This window comes from Lissotriton helveticus, chromosome 1_1 (genome assembly GCF_964261635.1).
Source record: "Lissotriton helveticus chromosome 1_1, aLisHel1.1, whole genome shotgun sequence".
Taxonomy (NCBI): domain Eukaryota; kingdom Metazoa; phylum Chordata; class Amphibia; order Caudata; family Salamandridae; genus Lissotriton; species Lissotriton helveticus.
The window spans coordinates 1,112,621,911-1,112,638,023 of record NC_136057.1 but is presented as its reverse complement, the minus strand read 5'-3'; the positions used below and the strand labels follow the sequence as shown (position 1 = coordinate 1,112,638,023).

The following is a 16,113-nucleotide window of genomic DNA, read 5'->3' as shown; positions in this document are numbered from 1 at the left end:
GTTAGTATAAATTACTCCCCTGGAGCTATATGTGCATTTATTTATTAGACATTCAGAATAGTAAACAAGAAATACATAGAACTATGTAGTTCTGTATGACACAGGCAACACAGATTAGAAAAGACTTGGTGGCGTAACGTAAAAGGATTCCCCCCCCCCCCAGAATGTGACGATTCTTCGATGATGAGAGATGACGTTGGTTGCATGTGCGAGTGCGTGGCTGGCTGCCTGTGACTTATTAGACACTAATACACTCTTACTTCAGCTATCTGAAATCATGTGAACAGCACTGTAGTACTGTATTGCTCTAGCCTCTAACTCTTCTGTCCCTGGCTCAGACTGCCTGTTGCCTACGCACATCTAAAGTTCCCTTAGTTGCTTCCCATGATGCCTTTTGCACTTGTGGCTGAGATATTTGAATTAGGATAAACATTTATATCCTTCATAAATCGTGTGGGAATTTCAAGGAGTACAGCCAGTGATTCCAAGTCATTAGAGGTACTGGCTCCGGTCCTAAACTTCTAACCTACAAATCTATGATTTCCGGTTTGTTACTTCAATTAGTTCAATGGAAGCAACTCAGTGCTTAATTTGTGCCGGTGCTATCCGGTGCTTAGCACCGGCACTTAAATGTCAGGGCCGGGTCTATGATTCTGCGCACACCCACATTGATGATCATGTAAATAACCTTCTTTATTGACTGATTGTACTCTCTCTGTTGTCTCTGTCTCACGCACTCTCTGTGCAGCGGCAGCCAGCCACACAGGCCCGCCCGGCCCCTGCAGCATGCATGCGTGTGCACAGTCAGAGAGTGAGAGAAGATGTCAACAGTCACTCACCGGCGCGGCCGCGTCGTCGGTCTTCTTCACACACTGACACTGACTGCACTCTGTCTTGCACTGTGCGCTGCCTGCCTGCTCCGGTGCTCCCGCTAGTTACTCGTCTGTCTGGTAGTGACTTCGACATTATTATTATACCCAGGCTGTCCCTGACACGGAGTCAACAACGCCATAATGCCTGAAATTGCTCACTGCTGCTCAGAGAGTCTCCGTCAGTCCGCCGCATAATGCGCACGCAGTGCAACGTTTAACGACTGACGCCAGTTAGAATTAAATAAAATATTTCGCCCGTCTCACCAAAATTGTACTTGTCCTAAAATTAAGTTCACTCCACAACCTCATCGTTAATGCTGGAAATGTGACCTCGAAGTGCCCTAAAATTAATGATACAATATACCACAGACGCAGAGAATATAAATAAAATTGAATAATAAATAAAATATATATATATAATTAAATAATGTCTGAAGTTTCGTTTTTCATCATCATGGAGTTGTTGATAGTTTCTGTTTGACTTTGCCAGTGACTGGGTGGGCGGGTCGCGGAAGTTCAGTTGGTGGGGCCCGGGCCGGGAGGGAGCCTGGAGGTTCTGATGGGGGTAGGGGCTGGCCGGGGGCTGTGCACGCGGTAGCGCACGCAGATTTACTTTTTTCACTTTGTCTCTAGCCACGCTCCAGCATAACCGCGCTGCACAGTTACAGCGGCAGCTCCCCCACGCACGCCACGACGAGTCCACTGACTGTCAGTGTCCACATTAAGTTAGCCCCCGGCATGGCCCGGCCCGACCAATGCAACTGCTAAGGTCACTAAGACGAAGGGGCGAAGGCAGACCTGGGCTGTGTGCACTGCTGCTGCCTGCTGTGCAACTGGCGTGACTGGGTCTGGTGCCTGAGTGGTGGGCTGGCGTGACGTCGCGGCACTGAGTGCAGCAAGTACTCTCTACTCTGTGTGTGCACTGCAGACTGCGTCCTGGCCCTGGTAGCAAGCTGCAGCAGGCAGGCAGCAAAGATGCCCAGCATGCCCCCTTATCATTGAAATGAAAACATATATTCGGAATCGGCACCCCACCTCGCTCCTAACCCCCCCCCCCCTTCCTTCGTCCACCGGAATAAAACAAAGTAAGTGTGGGAGCAGCTCAGTCAGCTGACTGACCGGTTCAGCTTAACTTAAAACTTAAAGTGCTTCTGTGGTGCTTTGCTTAACTTAATTTGTAGCTTCTTCTAGACTTCTTCTTACCTTTATTCGTCGTGGTGGGACCGATCAGCACAGCTGCAGCTCTGCTTCACACTGCACTGCCTGCTACTCAGTTGTTGTAACTTTGCTGCCTGCCTGCTGCAGCTTGCTACCAGGGCCAGGCCGCAGTCTGCAGTGCACACACAGAGTAGAGAGTACTTGCTGCACTCAGTGCCGCGACGTCACGCCAGCCCACCACTCAGGCACCAGACCCCGTCACGCCAGTTGCACAGCAGGCAGCAGCAGTGCACACAGCCCAGGTCTGCCTTTGTCCCGTCGTCTTCGTGACCTTAGCAGTTGTGTTGGTCGGGCCGGGCCATGCCGGGGGCTAACTTAATGTGGACACTGACAGTCAGGGACTCGAGTGGACTCGTCGTGGCGTGCGTGGGGGAGCTGCCGCTGTAACTGCGCAGCGCGGTTATGCTGGAGCGTGGCTAGAGCCAAAGTGAAAAAAATAAATGTGCGTGCGCTACCGCGTGCACAGCCCCCGGCCAGCTCCTACCCCCATCAGAACCTCCAGGCTCCCTCCCGGCCCAGGCCCCACCAACAGAACTTCCGCGACCCGCCCACCCAGTCACTGGCAAAGTCAAACAAACTATCAACAACTCCATGATGATGAAAAACGAAACTTCACACATTATTTAATTATATATATATTTTATTTATTATTCAATTTTATTTATATTCTCTGCGCCTGTGGTATATTGTATCATTAATTTTAGGGCACTTCGAGGTCACATTTCCAGCATTAACGATGAGGTTGTGGAGTGAACTTAATTTCAGGACAAGTACAATTTTGGTGGGACGGGCGAAATATTTTATTTAATTCTAACTGGCGTCAGTCGTTAAACGTTGCACTGCGTGCGCATTATGCGGCGGACTGACGGAGACTCTCTGAGCAGCAGTGAGCAATTTCAGGCATTATGGCGTTGTTGACTCCGTGTCAGGGACAGCCTGGGTATAATAATAATGTCGAAGTCACTACCAGACAGACGAGTAACTAGCGGGAGCACCGGAGCAGGCAGGCAGCGCACAGTGCAAGACAGAGTGCAGTCAGTGTCAGTGTGTGAAGAAGACCGACGACGCGGCCGCGCCGGTGAGTGACTGTTGACATCTTCTCTTACTCTCTGACTGAGCACACGCATGCATGCTGCAGGGGCCGGGCGGGCCTGTGTGGCTGGCTGCCGCTGCACAGAGAGTGCGTGAGACAGAGACAACAGAGAGAGTACAATCAGTCAATAAAGAAGGTTATTTACATGATCATCAATGTGGGTGTGCGCAGATTCATAGACCCGGCCCTGACATTTAAGTGCCGGTGCTAAGCACCGGATAGCACCGGCACAAATTAAGCACTGGTATTTCCTAAACAGGGAGTGTTTGTTCTGCACATTCTGACTTCTTTAAGGTTGATAACCTAGATACTTTAACAATACACACAGACTTTTATTTTTTTGGTTTTTGAAAACCTTTATTGAAGATCATGTTGCATTACAAGCCATCTGTGAGACACAGGCAAAGTCACATTTCGTACCCATTACATACACATCGAGGGTGAGCATGATGATGCCACCAGAGAACCAAATAGCAGGTATAGATATAGTGCAGAGGAGCAGAAATGGAACACTCTATGGGGTCAAAATATTTGCGATGATCAGTGCGTAGTTTCTTAAGGACTCAGCGGGGGCAGTGTCGTGTGAGGCTAATTAGCCTCGCTGTCCACTTCGGACACCGCACTTCCGTTGGGCTGAGGAGTGGAGGGAGTGTCTTGGCGCGTAAATAGGAGATGAGGGGGGTCCCAAATTTCAGTCAGCTGGCTAGCAGCTGGCATCAGTTCCCAATATTCTCCCAGTAGCGTCTGACAATGTGCAGAGTGTTCCAGCGAAGGCCAGACCTCTCCGTCCCCAGTGCATGGACACCCTGCGCCATGCAAGAACTAGTAGCATGGCAATAAGTTTGCGACCTGTGCTGGGGAAATGTTTTACATAGCCCAAGAGACACACCAGAGGGTTGGGACCGATATGCGTGGATGTGATCTCAGTGATAAAAGCACAAACGTCCTGCCGATAGGAAGAAATACGAGGGCACAGCCAGGCAAGGTGGGAGAAATCAGCCGCGGGAAGCATCACCGCAAACATCTGTCGCTGGCGATGAGACCCGTTCTGTGCGGTGTAGCAGGTGTGCGTTATAATCTATGCAAGTATTCGAATACACGCAGACTCGAATCTGAGAAATAGTAAATATTTAAAACGTGCATTTCTGCACTAATGTTCCTTAAATATTTGGGTATGTAATTATTTAAGTAATTCGAATATTTGGTTTACTAACTTTTTTTTTTACTTTCTAAACCTTTATTGAAATGGAAATCATGGCACATTACAAATAAGAGTGAGAGCAAAATTGCAGTCATAAAATGCAATCACAATTATAGATCACAATAGGAAGAAGACAGACACCACACATATAGGAACATAACATATAGCACAGGCTCAGATGGCAGGGATCACAGTGCTTCAGGAGAACCGTTTGGGGGCTGACTCATTGAGGGGAAACGTTGAGTGGCACGGTCCCTGGCAGTAGGTGTTACAGATGTGGGGGAATGCGTTGGTGAATCGTCTAGGGCAGCTAAACGATGTAGATAGGAGGTAAGTGGAGCCCATATGTTCGGGGATCTACTGGCGGCAGGCATCAGGTCCCAAAACTCACTCGGCAGTGTCTAGCAGTGGGCCGCGTTGTCCAGCCAAACCTTGACAGTGGGAGCCGGTCTGCGCCCCCAGTGAATGGACACCCTTCGCTTGGCAAGCACCAATAGTATTGCCGTGAGCTTACAAGAGGCATCAGAAGTATGTTTGACATATCCCAGGAGGCACACCAGGGGGTCAGAAGTGAGGTGCTAGAGTGTAATATCGCTGATGGTTGCGCACACTCCCTGCCAAAAGGAGACCCTGGGGCATAACCAGGCTTAGTGGGCAAAATCTGCGCCAGGAGCAGAGCAGTGTGCACATCGATCGTTGTCCTCGAGACCCATCTTAAATAAAGACACAGGAGAGCGATAGAGCCTATGCAGATCTTTAAAGTGAATGAGGCGCAGACGGTAGTTGGGAGAGAGGCGCGTACAGTACATCCATTGGACTAGGGGGATATCCGTGCCTTGGTCTGTGCTCCACGGGCGCGCTCGGTACTAATCGAGGAAGCAACTGAGAGAGTGTAGAGTCGAGTGACCAGCTTGCTTGCGCAGAGAGGTGGAGGTGTGAACCCTTTCGAGGGCGGCATTGGCTGGGGGGCCCTGAGGGAAAGCTGGGTTGGCATCCTTGTGGGTCCCTCTAATCTGTTACTATAGTAACCTATCCATTGATGTAGCGTTGTCACGGGCGCCGAAAAATATGTTGTCCCGGTATGTCTGCCAGGGTGTGGAGTCCTAAGTTGGCAGCGTCGCAGGCCATTCCAGTTGTCTGCAGTGGGGGAATTGCCGGGCTATTGACAAGAGGCATTGAGGGGGCATAAAGTATGGCGGCATCAGTGTACCTGCGCAGCCCATTCCAAGCCCATCGCAGGCACTCAACCGTGTCTATCTCTCCCTTTGGGGGCTGAGGCGGGATGAAAAGTGCGGAGTGGCCAGGGGGCAACTAGGTCCTCGACAACCATGTGGGACTGGAAGGGCACAGGATAGAGCCAGAAGTGGAGGAAGCTAGCCTGGGCACACAGCGCATAGAGTTTAAAATCCGGTGCGCCCATTCTGCCACAAACCACGGGTAGAGTTAGAATATCGTAGGCAATACGAGGCTGGCACCCAGCCCAGATCATAGTTGTAATATTGAGGCGTAGTTTGCGGAAAAATTGAGATGTGAGGGGGACCGGAATGTTTAGAAAGAGATATAAGAATTTTGGGAGCACCACCATCTTAGCATTGGTAATGCGTCCCACAAGTGACTGAGGGAGTTCATGCCATACACGGATCTTCGCCTCCAGCCAATCCATCGTCCGACCAAAATTTGCTCTCCAAAGTTCGCCCACGTCCCTACTTAGCCATATGCTGAGGTAACGAGTGGGTCCAGAAGCCCAGACAAAGGGGTAATCCAGAGTAAAAGGTGTTGTAGCATTTGTTAGGGGGAAAAAGACTGACTTGCTCCAGTTGACTTGGACTCCAGACAGCCGAACTGAGGCACCTTCTGCATCATGGGTGCAAGATTTACCTGGGGATCCCGGACGTAGATCGTGACGTCGTCCGCATACATAGAAGTGACAAGGGCCCAAGCCGAGAAGCCTATGCCACGCTGGGTGTGGTCCTGACAGAGACGAGCCGCCAAAGGCTCCATGGCAGTGTCAAAAAGCATGGGGGAAAGAGGACCGCCCTGCCTGGTCTCACTTGAAATGGGGAGGGGGGATCAGTGATCCGCCCGTTTATTCGGATGCGGGCCGTGGGGATCATGTAGAGCAGGCGAATCATTAAGTCTGAGAAAAATTCCCTTTGGGATATTCTCTAGTCATACAATGTGTCCAATCATACCTCAGTATTCAGCAACACTCATTGGGTCAGTACCATCAACATCAGAAAATCAACAAGTAAACAGAAATTATTTTCCATGAGGGAAAAAGCATTGTTTTATTCTTATTAAGCTTATTCATATAAGATACAGATACATTCAATAGTTTGTGAGCAAAAAGACAGCTCACAAACTATTAAATGTATCTGTACATTATCTTTTGATATAAGTGATCAATGTTATATTAATGTGAAGATTGTTATTAATTTTTGTGTAACTTTGTGACTTGGTATTTACAGATGTTTTTAATGTGTATATTGTGCTATTTTTAGCAAGATATTTTTTTAATGATTTTATATGAATAAGCTTAATAAGAATAAAAAAATGCTTTTTCCCTCATGGAAAATAATTTCTGTTTAATTGTTGATTTTCTGATGTTGATGGTACTGACCCAATGAGTGTTTTGGAGTGTTGTTGAATACTGAGGTATGATTGGACACATTGTATGACTAGAGAATATCCCAAAGGGAATTTTTCTCAGACTTAAGGGTCTTTTAGGTGTCCTGTCCCTTTGGGTTGTTGGACCCCTCTCGTTTTATTGAGAGCAGGCGAATCATGCAAACAAAATCTGGGCTGAAGCCCAACTGGGAAGGAGATAAAAAAGGAAGGGCCACTCAGAGTGTCAAAAGCCTTGGTAGCATCTAACAATGCGGTCACAGCTGGGAGGGATGGGTTTATTTGGTGCAGGACGGGAAAAAATGGTGCGAAGATTGTGGAAGGTGGCGCGCCCAGGGATAAAGCTGGACTGATCCGGACGAGCGATCAGGGACATGAGCAGGAGAAGGCGGGTGGCCAGCAGCTTGGCATAGATTTTATTGTCCATATTACTAAGGGACAGAGGACGGTATGAATTACAGCTCTCTGGGAATTTGTCGGGTTTCAACAGAAGGTTGAGAAGGGCCTCACGCAGAGACAGAGAAGGGGGGGGGGGGGAGTTGAGAGAATCATTGTACACGGCGGCCAAGTGAGGTACGAGGAGAGATATTGTTTATAGAATGCTGGGCTGAGGCCATCGGGGGCCTTATCACCCAGGAGTCCAGCGATAACTGCGATTATCTCCTCCTGAGTGAACGGCTCATCAAGATAGGCCTGGGGATTGTTACTCAGCCAAAAGAGCTCAATAGTGTCGAAATATTGGACCAGGACCTCACGCGGGGAGCCTCCCCAGCGGTGTACAACTGCGAATAAAAAGTGGAGATTCTGGCAATGACCTCCAAAGGGGACGTCGTCCTGTCAGAGTCCTGGTCTTGCAGGGAAGAAATCTATGAAGAAGCATGTGGTTGCCTAAGAAGGTTGGCAAGTGTTTGCCAGGGCGTCCCCGTCGCCGTAGCGGCGAGTACACGCCTCTCTGTCCAGGAAAGTGAGCTCCCGATCTGCCTCCTAGTGGAAGTCCCTGATTTTGGTTCTGATCAGTGAGAGGGTGGCTGGGCTGGGATCTTGGGACTGCATGTGGTCCAAGGTTTTATCTCGTTCTCAAGATGCTAAAGAGTGCCGCGAATGGATCTCAGCACCCCACACTACTTGGCGATACATTCCCCCCTGGATTACAACCTTCAATGCCTCCCAGAGGGTTGAGGGAGAATCAACCGAACCAATGTTTTCAAAGTAGGCGATTATGGCGGCTCAAATCTCCTCGTGGAAAGCCGCGCCGCGAACAGTGTTTGGAAGCAAGTGCCAAGATAAATCCGGAGCAGCGTGAGATGCAACCGAAATCGGACGGGGGTCTAGTCGAAGACGGTATGGGCCATATGATCCACTAATGTGGTCCAGCAGGTGACATCTCGAGTGGTGAGCCATAGGTCGATAGGAGACCATGAACCACGAGAGCCGGAAACACAAGTCCCCTCACGCCCATCGGGATGTACGTCGCCACGCTTCCAGTAAAGAATTGTCGGACATGATGGAATGAAGAAAAGTGGCCAGTGGGGGCCGAGTAAAATCCCCAGAGCAGTCAAAAGCATGCATGGTAGCTATGTTGCAGTCGCCGCCCCAGATCAGGGAATGAGGACCTAGGGAGGAAATGAGCTGCCAGAAGAGTGTGAAAAAGTCAGTGGCCTCTGAATTGCGGCCATATAAAGCGGCTAGGATTAGGGGCTGATTAAAAAGTGTACTTGCAAGTATTACATGTCTGTTCTCCGGGTCAATGATGGAGTGAGAGTTGTGCCATGGGAGACTCTTTCGGAAGAGGATAGAAATGCCACGGGAATAGTTAAGAGTAGAAGGAGGAATAAGAATCGCCCAATAACGTGAGCGCAGCCTAGAGGCAGTAGCAGGGAGGAGGTGGGTCTCTTGGAGGAAGCAGATGTCTCCCTGGTGACGGATCAAGTGTGCATGCATAAGGCAAGCTTTATGATGGTCATCGAGGCCTCAAACATTCCAGGTCAAGAATGTGGTGTCCGTCATATGATGCAATGGAAAAGTTGAATAGCAGATGACATAGGGCAAAGTGTAAGCGTGACTGCAAGAAGTACCAGTTTAAACAATGCATGAAGTCCCAGACCGCAACAGCATATCAAGGTTCAAATCAAACAGTAACAACAACAAGCCTCCTGTGAGAGGCATCAACCCCGTATGGGATCCCACCACCCAGTCCAGCCCCCAAATTAGGTTGAGCGTCCAAACCCACCCCACCCAGGGAACCCCAACTTGGAGAATTAGTGTTGCAGAAACCAAAGGGAATCATCCCAAGAGGGCCTGGATCCACTTGGCATACACCCCTGCCATGTAGACAGGGTGGCCAAGCCACAATGAGGTTAGGACATTTGTGAATGAAGCATGGAAAAAACCTGACGGCACCTGCCCCAAATAGGATCTGCTGTGAGCCTGAGGTAAGGACATACTGACTGGCCCATAACCCAGAACACTAGAAAGGAGACCAGTATAGTATAGGGTCCCACAGTTCACTCTTGCATGGTCCATATAATGTTCATATATGGAGATAGAGCGCCAAGCAGGATAAATGGATGAGCGTTGACGAAGTGAGTTTTAAAAAAGGGTGCAGAGATCATGTCCCGGAGGAGAGTTGAAGAGTCAACGGGCAGAAAAAAGGTCGTATTCCACAGTGGGAAAGAGAAGAACAGAACCATGAAAGACCATCAGTCGTTATCGCTCAGGACTACATCGTCGACCCTCTGCGAGCCACTCGTAGCTTGATGCTGTTGTTTCTCCAGTTTTCTGGCAAAGGCCAGGGCGGCTTGCGGATCAATGAAAACTTATAACTGCTTACCCATTTTTACTCCGCTTTGCAGGATAGACTAGGGAATAGGCGATCTTGTGTTGCTGGAGCAATTTTATTGGCCATGAGGAACTCTCGTCTTGCAGCCTGCACTGTCAGTGTGAAGACCGGGTAAAACGCCAGTGAATTCCCTTGGTTCCACACCTCGCCTCTCTCTCTCTCTCTCTCTCTCGAGCAATGCGCAGAATTGAGTTGCTATTGCAGTGATATTTGGGCGGGCCAGCACTCCCGGAGGAGGAGGACGCGGCCCCAAGGAGCGATGCACCCGTTCACAATGAAGACCGACGAGAGGACCTTGCCAAAGAGCAGATCGTCGACAAAGTCTTCCATTTTCGAGAGGTTGGAGGATCCAGGCTCGCCCGTAATGCGAAGGTTGCTTCTACGAGAGTGCGCCTCCAAATCCTCATTCTTAGCTTTTATAAGCTCCACGACTCTGTCTAGTTGGAGAAGTTTATGCTTGTCAACGGCCATATTGCGTCTTCCACAGCCGACACCCTCTCTTCCAGTTGAACGGTTAGCGATTTGCGAATCATGCGTATCAACCTTGGTCTTAACGGTGTCTAAGCAGGCGGAAAGCTGGTCCAGCTTGGTTGCAATGCTTGCCTTGACGTCTAGCAGTATGGCCTTGAGATCATCATCACGCGCTACGCAGGCCCGGCTCCAGGAATTTTTATTTGGGTGGGCCAAGGGTGCATTTGGGTGGGCCACTGCGGGCTCGATTTTTCGCATATATGTCTAGGCAGACCTGCTTCAGGGCCCTCATTTATCTCTTCTTAGGCCTACACTGTCCAGTAAAACGCACTCTTTTCGAAATCTCTTTCCATATATTATCACTCTCAAAAGTGTTTTTTCCATGTAATGTTCCTTTGATGGGAAGAGGAGGTTTCTGAGGTGGGAGTATCAGGCAAGTGACACTTCACGGGCTTCCTCTGTGGGAGCCTTCAGGGAGAATCCCTCTTCATACCTACTTCCACCTGACCCTGGACTCTGCAACGCACTCCCTTACAGGCTTGATTATACCCACTCCTCCCCAATGCACCTTATCTTACAGCTGACCTTGGGCCCCAGTCCTATATCAGGCACCATTGGGCTCCACTTTCATTTTTCCCCATAAAAACATTATTAAAATCACCTTCAAACTTAAAACATTGACTATAGCAGTAAATATAATTAGCACGCACTTTAAAGTATGTTCCACAGTAGCCCTTATGACCCCACCTGCTAATTAAATAAATAAAAACAGAAAGGCCATGACAGGGCCGGCTTCAGCGCTGATGCGAAAGTCTTTTTTGGCGCCCCACCACGGACCTCTTTCTCCGTAAATACCTTTACTACCACCTTCCTACAGTGCCCCTCATCCCTCCATGGCCCCCTATTGACCTCCTCCTCGGATTTCCTCGCTGCCACGCCACAAGTGCCCCTCATCTCCCCATAACCCCTCCCCCTTATGACCTCCTCCTCGGAATCCCTCACTGCCACCCTCCACCAGTGTCCCTCATCTCTCTGTAGCCCCTCCCCTTCATGATCTCCTCCTCAGACTCCCTCACTACCACCCTCCACCAGTGCCCCTCACCTCGCCCTAGCTTCCCCCTGCACCCCATGACCTCTTCCTCGGATTCTCTCGCTGCCACCCTCCACCAGCATCCCTCATCTCTCCGTAGCCCCCCGTGGACCTCCTCCTCAGATTCCCTCACTGCCACCCTCCTCCAGTGCCCTCATCTCTACGTAGTCACTCTCTCATATGCATTTCATTTGTTGTATAGCGCTACTCATATCAGTGTAGTGTGTGTCAGTACTTTACACCACGCACACATTAAACAGAGACAATGAATCATACAAGTATGTGAATCAGTCTACAGGGAATGTCACATTAGCCAATGAGTATTACAAGGTGTAGGAATCACATGTCATTCATACTGGTGGGCAGGATATTTCAAAAGGGTTTGGTCTGGGGAAACACAACCTTAGGATTTAAAAAGTATTCCATGGGGGTCAGCTTTACTGATAAAAATGTATATCTGCCCAAACATACTCAGTTTAGCAACATTAGAATAATGAAAGACTGAGGAAGTTCTAACTATATCACAAAGCAAAAAAAGCGAAGTTCTAACGATACCATTCATGTTTGTATGCAGCTCTTTGGCGACAATTCATTGGTCACTGTCCTATGATACTATTGTAACTTCTGAACTCCAAGTAACACAAGGATCTCTGTGACAAAGGCAGTGACCCACTGAGTTTCCACAAAAAATACAGTTCATCTGCATTTAAAAACTAACAGACAAATGATTGCTCTCCAGCAGGATCATTAATCACCAGCGTTATCTGGGCATTTTGTATTGTCTAATTGTTCTCCTGCATCAGCCATGATAATGAGAAAAACTGTTTAAATTAAGTGCACATGAAGTATGTGTGGTGCTGGGCCTGTGCAGATTTTTAAAAGAAAACCAAATAGTAACACATTCTCTTACCTACTCCAGTAGTCAAACTTTATGTCACAGGCAGCCTGATGTGATAAGCAGCTGCAGGGGTCAGGAAAGGAATAAACAAACTTATTTTCTCCTGCACTGCAGAGAAAAAGAAATATCCACACAGCAGAACAAGAGGCAAAGGTTACCCATGTCAAAGAAAGGATTTGTCGCCTTTCGCCATGTGGAGATGAAGGGGTGTTAAAATAAACAAAGCCTCGTTCATATGTAAATGGTCTTAAAGACCTGTGAAGTACTCGGGGGGGGGGCGGCTGAGATAATCTCAAAAACTGTGTGTGTGCGCGCCACGGGAAGCTGTCTCAGCCCGGGCGCACACACACACACACAGACACCCTTTGAGGTCAATGCCCTTGCACGCCTGCCTTCAAGCCCTCACTGTGAGGGCCAAGGCTCCTGTTTGGGTGGGCCAGGCTCAGGTTTGGGTGGGCCTGGCCCACCCGGCCCACCCGCTAGAACCGGGCCTGGCGCTACGCCAGGATCCGTCTGCGTGGCGAGCTCTCCAGTCTCCGGAGCCAGGTCATCCTGCCTCGTCTGCCGGTGCTGCTCAAAGGCATGCTTGGACTGCTTGGCATCCACCTTGCCCATTATGCCAATAGAGCCCGCATAAGACGATCACAAAGTGCCCCCCAGCAAGATCTTGGGGAGCTGCGCCAAAGGCACTTATACAATGCAAGGAAAAAGCAAGGAGGCCCCAAGAGCACAGCAGGTGAACAGGCGCTGGTGGAGATGGCAATGGATACAAAGAAGCAGGTAAGGCGATGGGTGCCCCTCCAATGGAAGAAACCGGCAGGGGAACACTATTGTTGCTGAGGAGGCACTTGGAGGAGCAGAGAAGGCGCCTGTATCCCCAGCGAGAAAGCAGGGCTCCTGGTGCGCCTCCGGGCCGCTGCGTTGCGGTCCGACTCACCGTAATTACAGGAATCCTGAGGGCCGGCCAGCGGGGCATCAGATGAGTGCCAAATGTAATGAGGGGAAGGCAGAGGCGAGCGCCAGCCATGGATGTGCCCTGACGGGTGCGGAGCCACCCAAAGGCCAGTCGCTGAAAGGCACCCGAGCGCGCCCAGTTCCACCTCTGATATCTCACCAGGCCGCTGCCACAGGCCCTAAGGAGTGGGCCAAACCCAGAAGGTTGGCTGCAGGAAAGAGACCAGGGGGACGCGGTGCCCCGTTGCAGAGCCCAGGGCACGCCGAGGGAGACTCCAGACCCCCAGGGGAGGCCAAGGCCAACGCAACAACGCACGGCTTGCGGTACGGCGCGCACGTACCTCCGCTTTGCCATAGACAACCACCGCGGTATGTGCCACACTAACCTGTCTGTGAGGGCCACTGCAGACTGTGGAGAAGGGGCATACGCCTGGGCAAAGCGCCCCGCTGCAATGCCGTCTCACTGCCGCTGTGTCCCCCACCCGATCGGCTCTGCCCGCTCTCACAGGCCCCGGCAGCGTCCCGGGCACCCGTTCTCTGCACAGCGGCGTGAGTAACCGCTGATGAAGCGATCCCATTTTAGCACTGGGTGCGGGGAGCCCGGATCGTTGTGCATGTGTCGCGGGAACACGCAAGTCCAGACAATAATGGTGGATTCAAGGCTTGGCCGGCAGAGCCCACTCAAGGTGCAGCCATCTTGCAGCTGGCTAAGCCATGCCCCTCCTTGTTTACCGACTTGTAAAAGAGATAGGCGGGAACGGGTTTAAGGCAAGACCCCAAAACTAAGTACCCATCCACTCTTTGACAATGCCCACAGCAACAAGTCTATTTGAATAACTAAACCCGTGGATGCATAATACTTTTACTCCTTTCTGCTTGCGCTCTCCTTATGCCCTTTTTGTTGGTTGTGTTAATGGAACTAGCTTAGTATGACTATTAGCTTTGTGAATTCTAATAACTCTTACTTTTCCTCCCATGTCCTGGGACAAATCTGCTGTTTGTTCCAGAACCCTTTAATTGTGCTGACATTAAAATGTGAATAATGCCATTTTCTTCTACTCTCGTGCTAATTCTGCAACATCTGTTTGTGCTTAAATACATGCTGCCTTCTTTTTTATTACCTTTCAGGACTTTTCATTCTCAATAATTTTCCACTAGTGCAAAGAATTGAGCAAATTCTATTGAATGATTTTCCTTTTTTTGACCATATGTTATGAAAAAGTACGTCTTTCCTCTTTCACAGTATAGGTAACTTAATCCTTCGATGTAAAATATGTTCTGCTTTAAGAAGTTAAATGTTAAACTGTATCCTTGGTGTACGTTCACCATCTCATATTTTGTGCTTAGTTTCAGCCTTGGAGTCCAAGGGCAACCTTAAAGTAAGGCTACTGTATGGCCTTATTTTAATTGGCGCATCATTTGTGTGCCTTTGGGCTTTTAATCGAAATACACATCATGTGCCAACACTCCCGGTGATGATAGGCAGTTGAATATTGCATAGTTTTTAACTATATAATAATCGTATACATGAGCCATCGTAGTGCCTCGGGCCCACCATTTCAGTAAGCGAAAAACCTTTATGCAACTCATCAGGAGCTCCTTTCAGCTAAGCCTCTCTGGCTCAGTTGTCAACGTCTAACTCTAAGAAGAAAAAACTGTCAGGCTCGCATGCTGAAAATTTCATTGGAGAATCCCTCTCTGCACTAAGCCTGTCATTCAGCCTGAATAATGTGTATTATTACCATACCTGAGACCTTTTGCATACATAGTGACTAAAACATCACACATCTAAGACACCCTACACCAGAATGGATGGAGTTGGGGTGTTTTGAGGGCAGTAGATATCTCTAGTTTCAAATGGCTAAGTTGTTTTGAATTACACATTCAAGCTGTGTCTGATTTCGAGGTGTGTGTTCTTATTTCCAATCTTTGCTACAGATAAATACATTTGGAGCTACCAATCCTGTCACTAATTTGGTCCCTAATCTAAACGATGTCGACCCAGACGCTGCATATTCTTCTGTCCCTTATGAGAAAGGGTTTGCTTTACTCTTTTACTTGGAAGAGCTTCTTGGTGGACCAGGTAAGCACTATTCTGATTTACTTAAGTTGTCTGTCTACCTAGAACAAACTCAAATTAGCAAAATGTTAGTCTCCAAGCCTAAGTTTCCTTATTAAGTTGGGAACTGATTATTAACTTTACAAGGCAGTCTAAGCTGGTACAGTTTTCAAAAGAACTTCCTTTGTGTTGCGTTTAATAAGATATGTGCATTGATTATGCCTCCACCTTTTTCTCCTGAGTTGAAATTGGACAGAAAAAAAACACGTGAGCCTGATATAAGATTTTTTTTGTTGCTATTTCATAATGTGGGACAAATACCAAATCTCAAATGAATCGCAAAATATGATTCATCTACCTGTTTACCTTTAAATTCTTGACATAATGGTTTGTTGCCATTGGCAATTCCTAAGCACCAAAACACAAACTCGGACTCCGCTAGAGTCCCCAATAGCCATTGCTGTAGTGGTAGCCAACGTTGACATCATACATTCCAGGAAATTACTTAAGTTTCAGCTGCAAAGCTCTGGGAAAATGTGTCTGTTAAGGTAGGGGAAATAGAAGCCACCATGTCTTCCAAGGAGCCACAAGAGGAGGTTGGAGGGAAGGGGTAATATACATTTTATGACCAAGCACTGGACGTTTTTGGGGAGAATTAGACCACATGACAGACTGTTTGATAAGTCCTGCATGAATGTCCCTGAGGCTACCAAAACCAACTTTGGTGCAGGATACAGCAAAGAATAAATGTATGACAGAACGTTCCGTGGAAGAAATTAGGAAGCAGTTGTAT

General features: G+C 48.7%; 1 protein-coding gene across 2 annotated transcripts in view; it reads left to right on the top strand.

Annotated features, from left to right (window-relative positions):
- Window positions 1–16,113, top strand: part of LTA4H (leukotriene A4 hydrolase) — a 309,801-nt gene that overhangs the window by 184,390 nt on the left and 109,298 nt on the right. For both annotated transcript variants that reach the window (XM_078678783.1, XM_078678777.1), the window contains exon 12: window positions 15,200–15,344. In XM_078678783.1, the coding sequence (XP_078534909.1) occupies window positions 15,200–15,344 (145 nt within the window). The remainder of the gene's footprint in view (window positions 1–15,199; window positions 15,345–16,113) is intronic.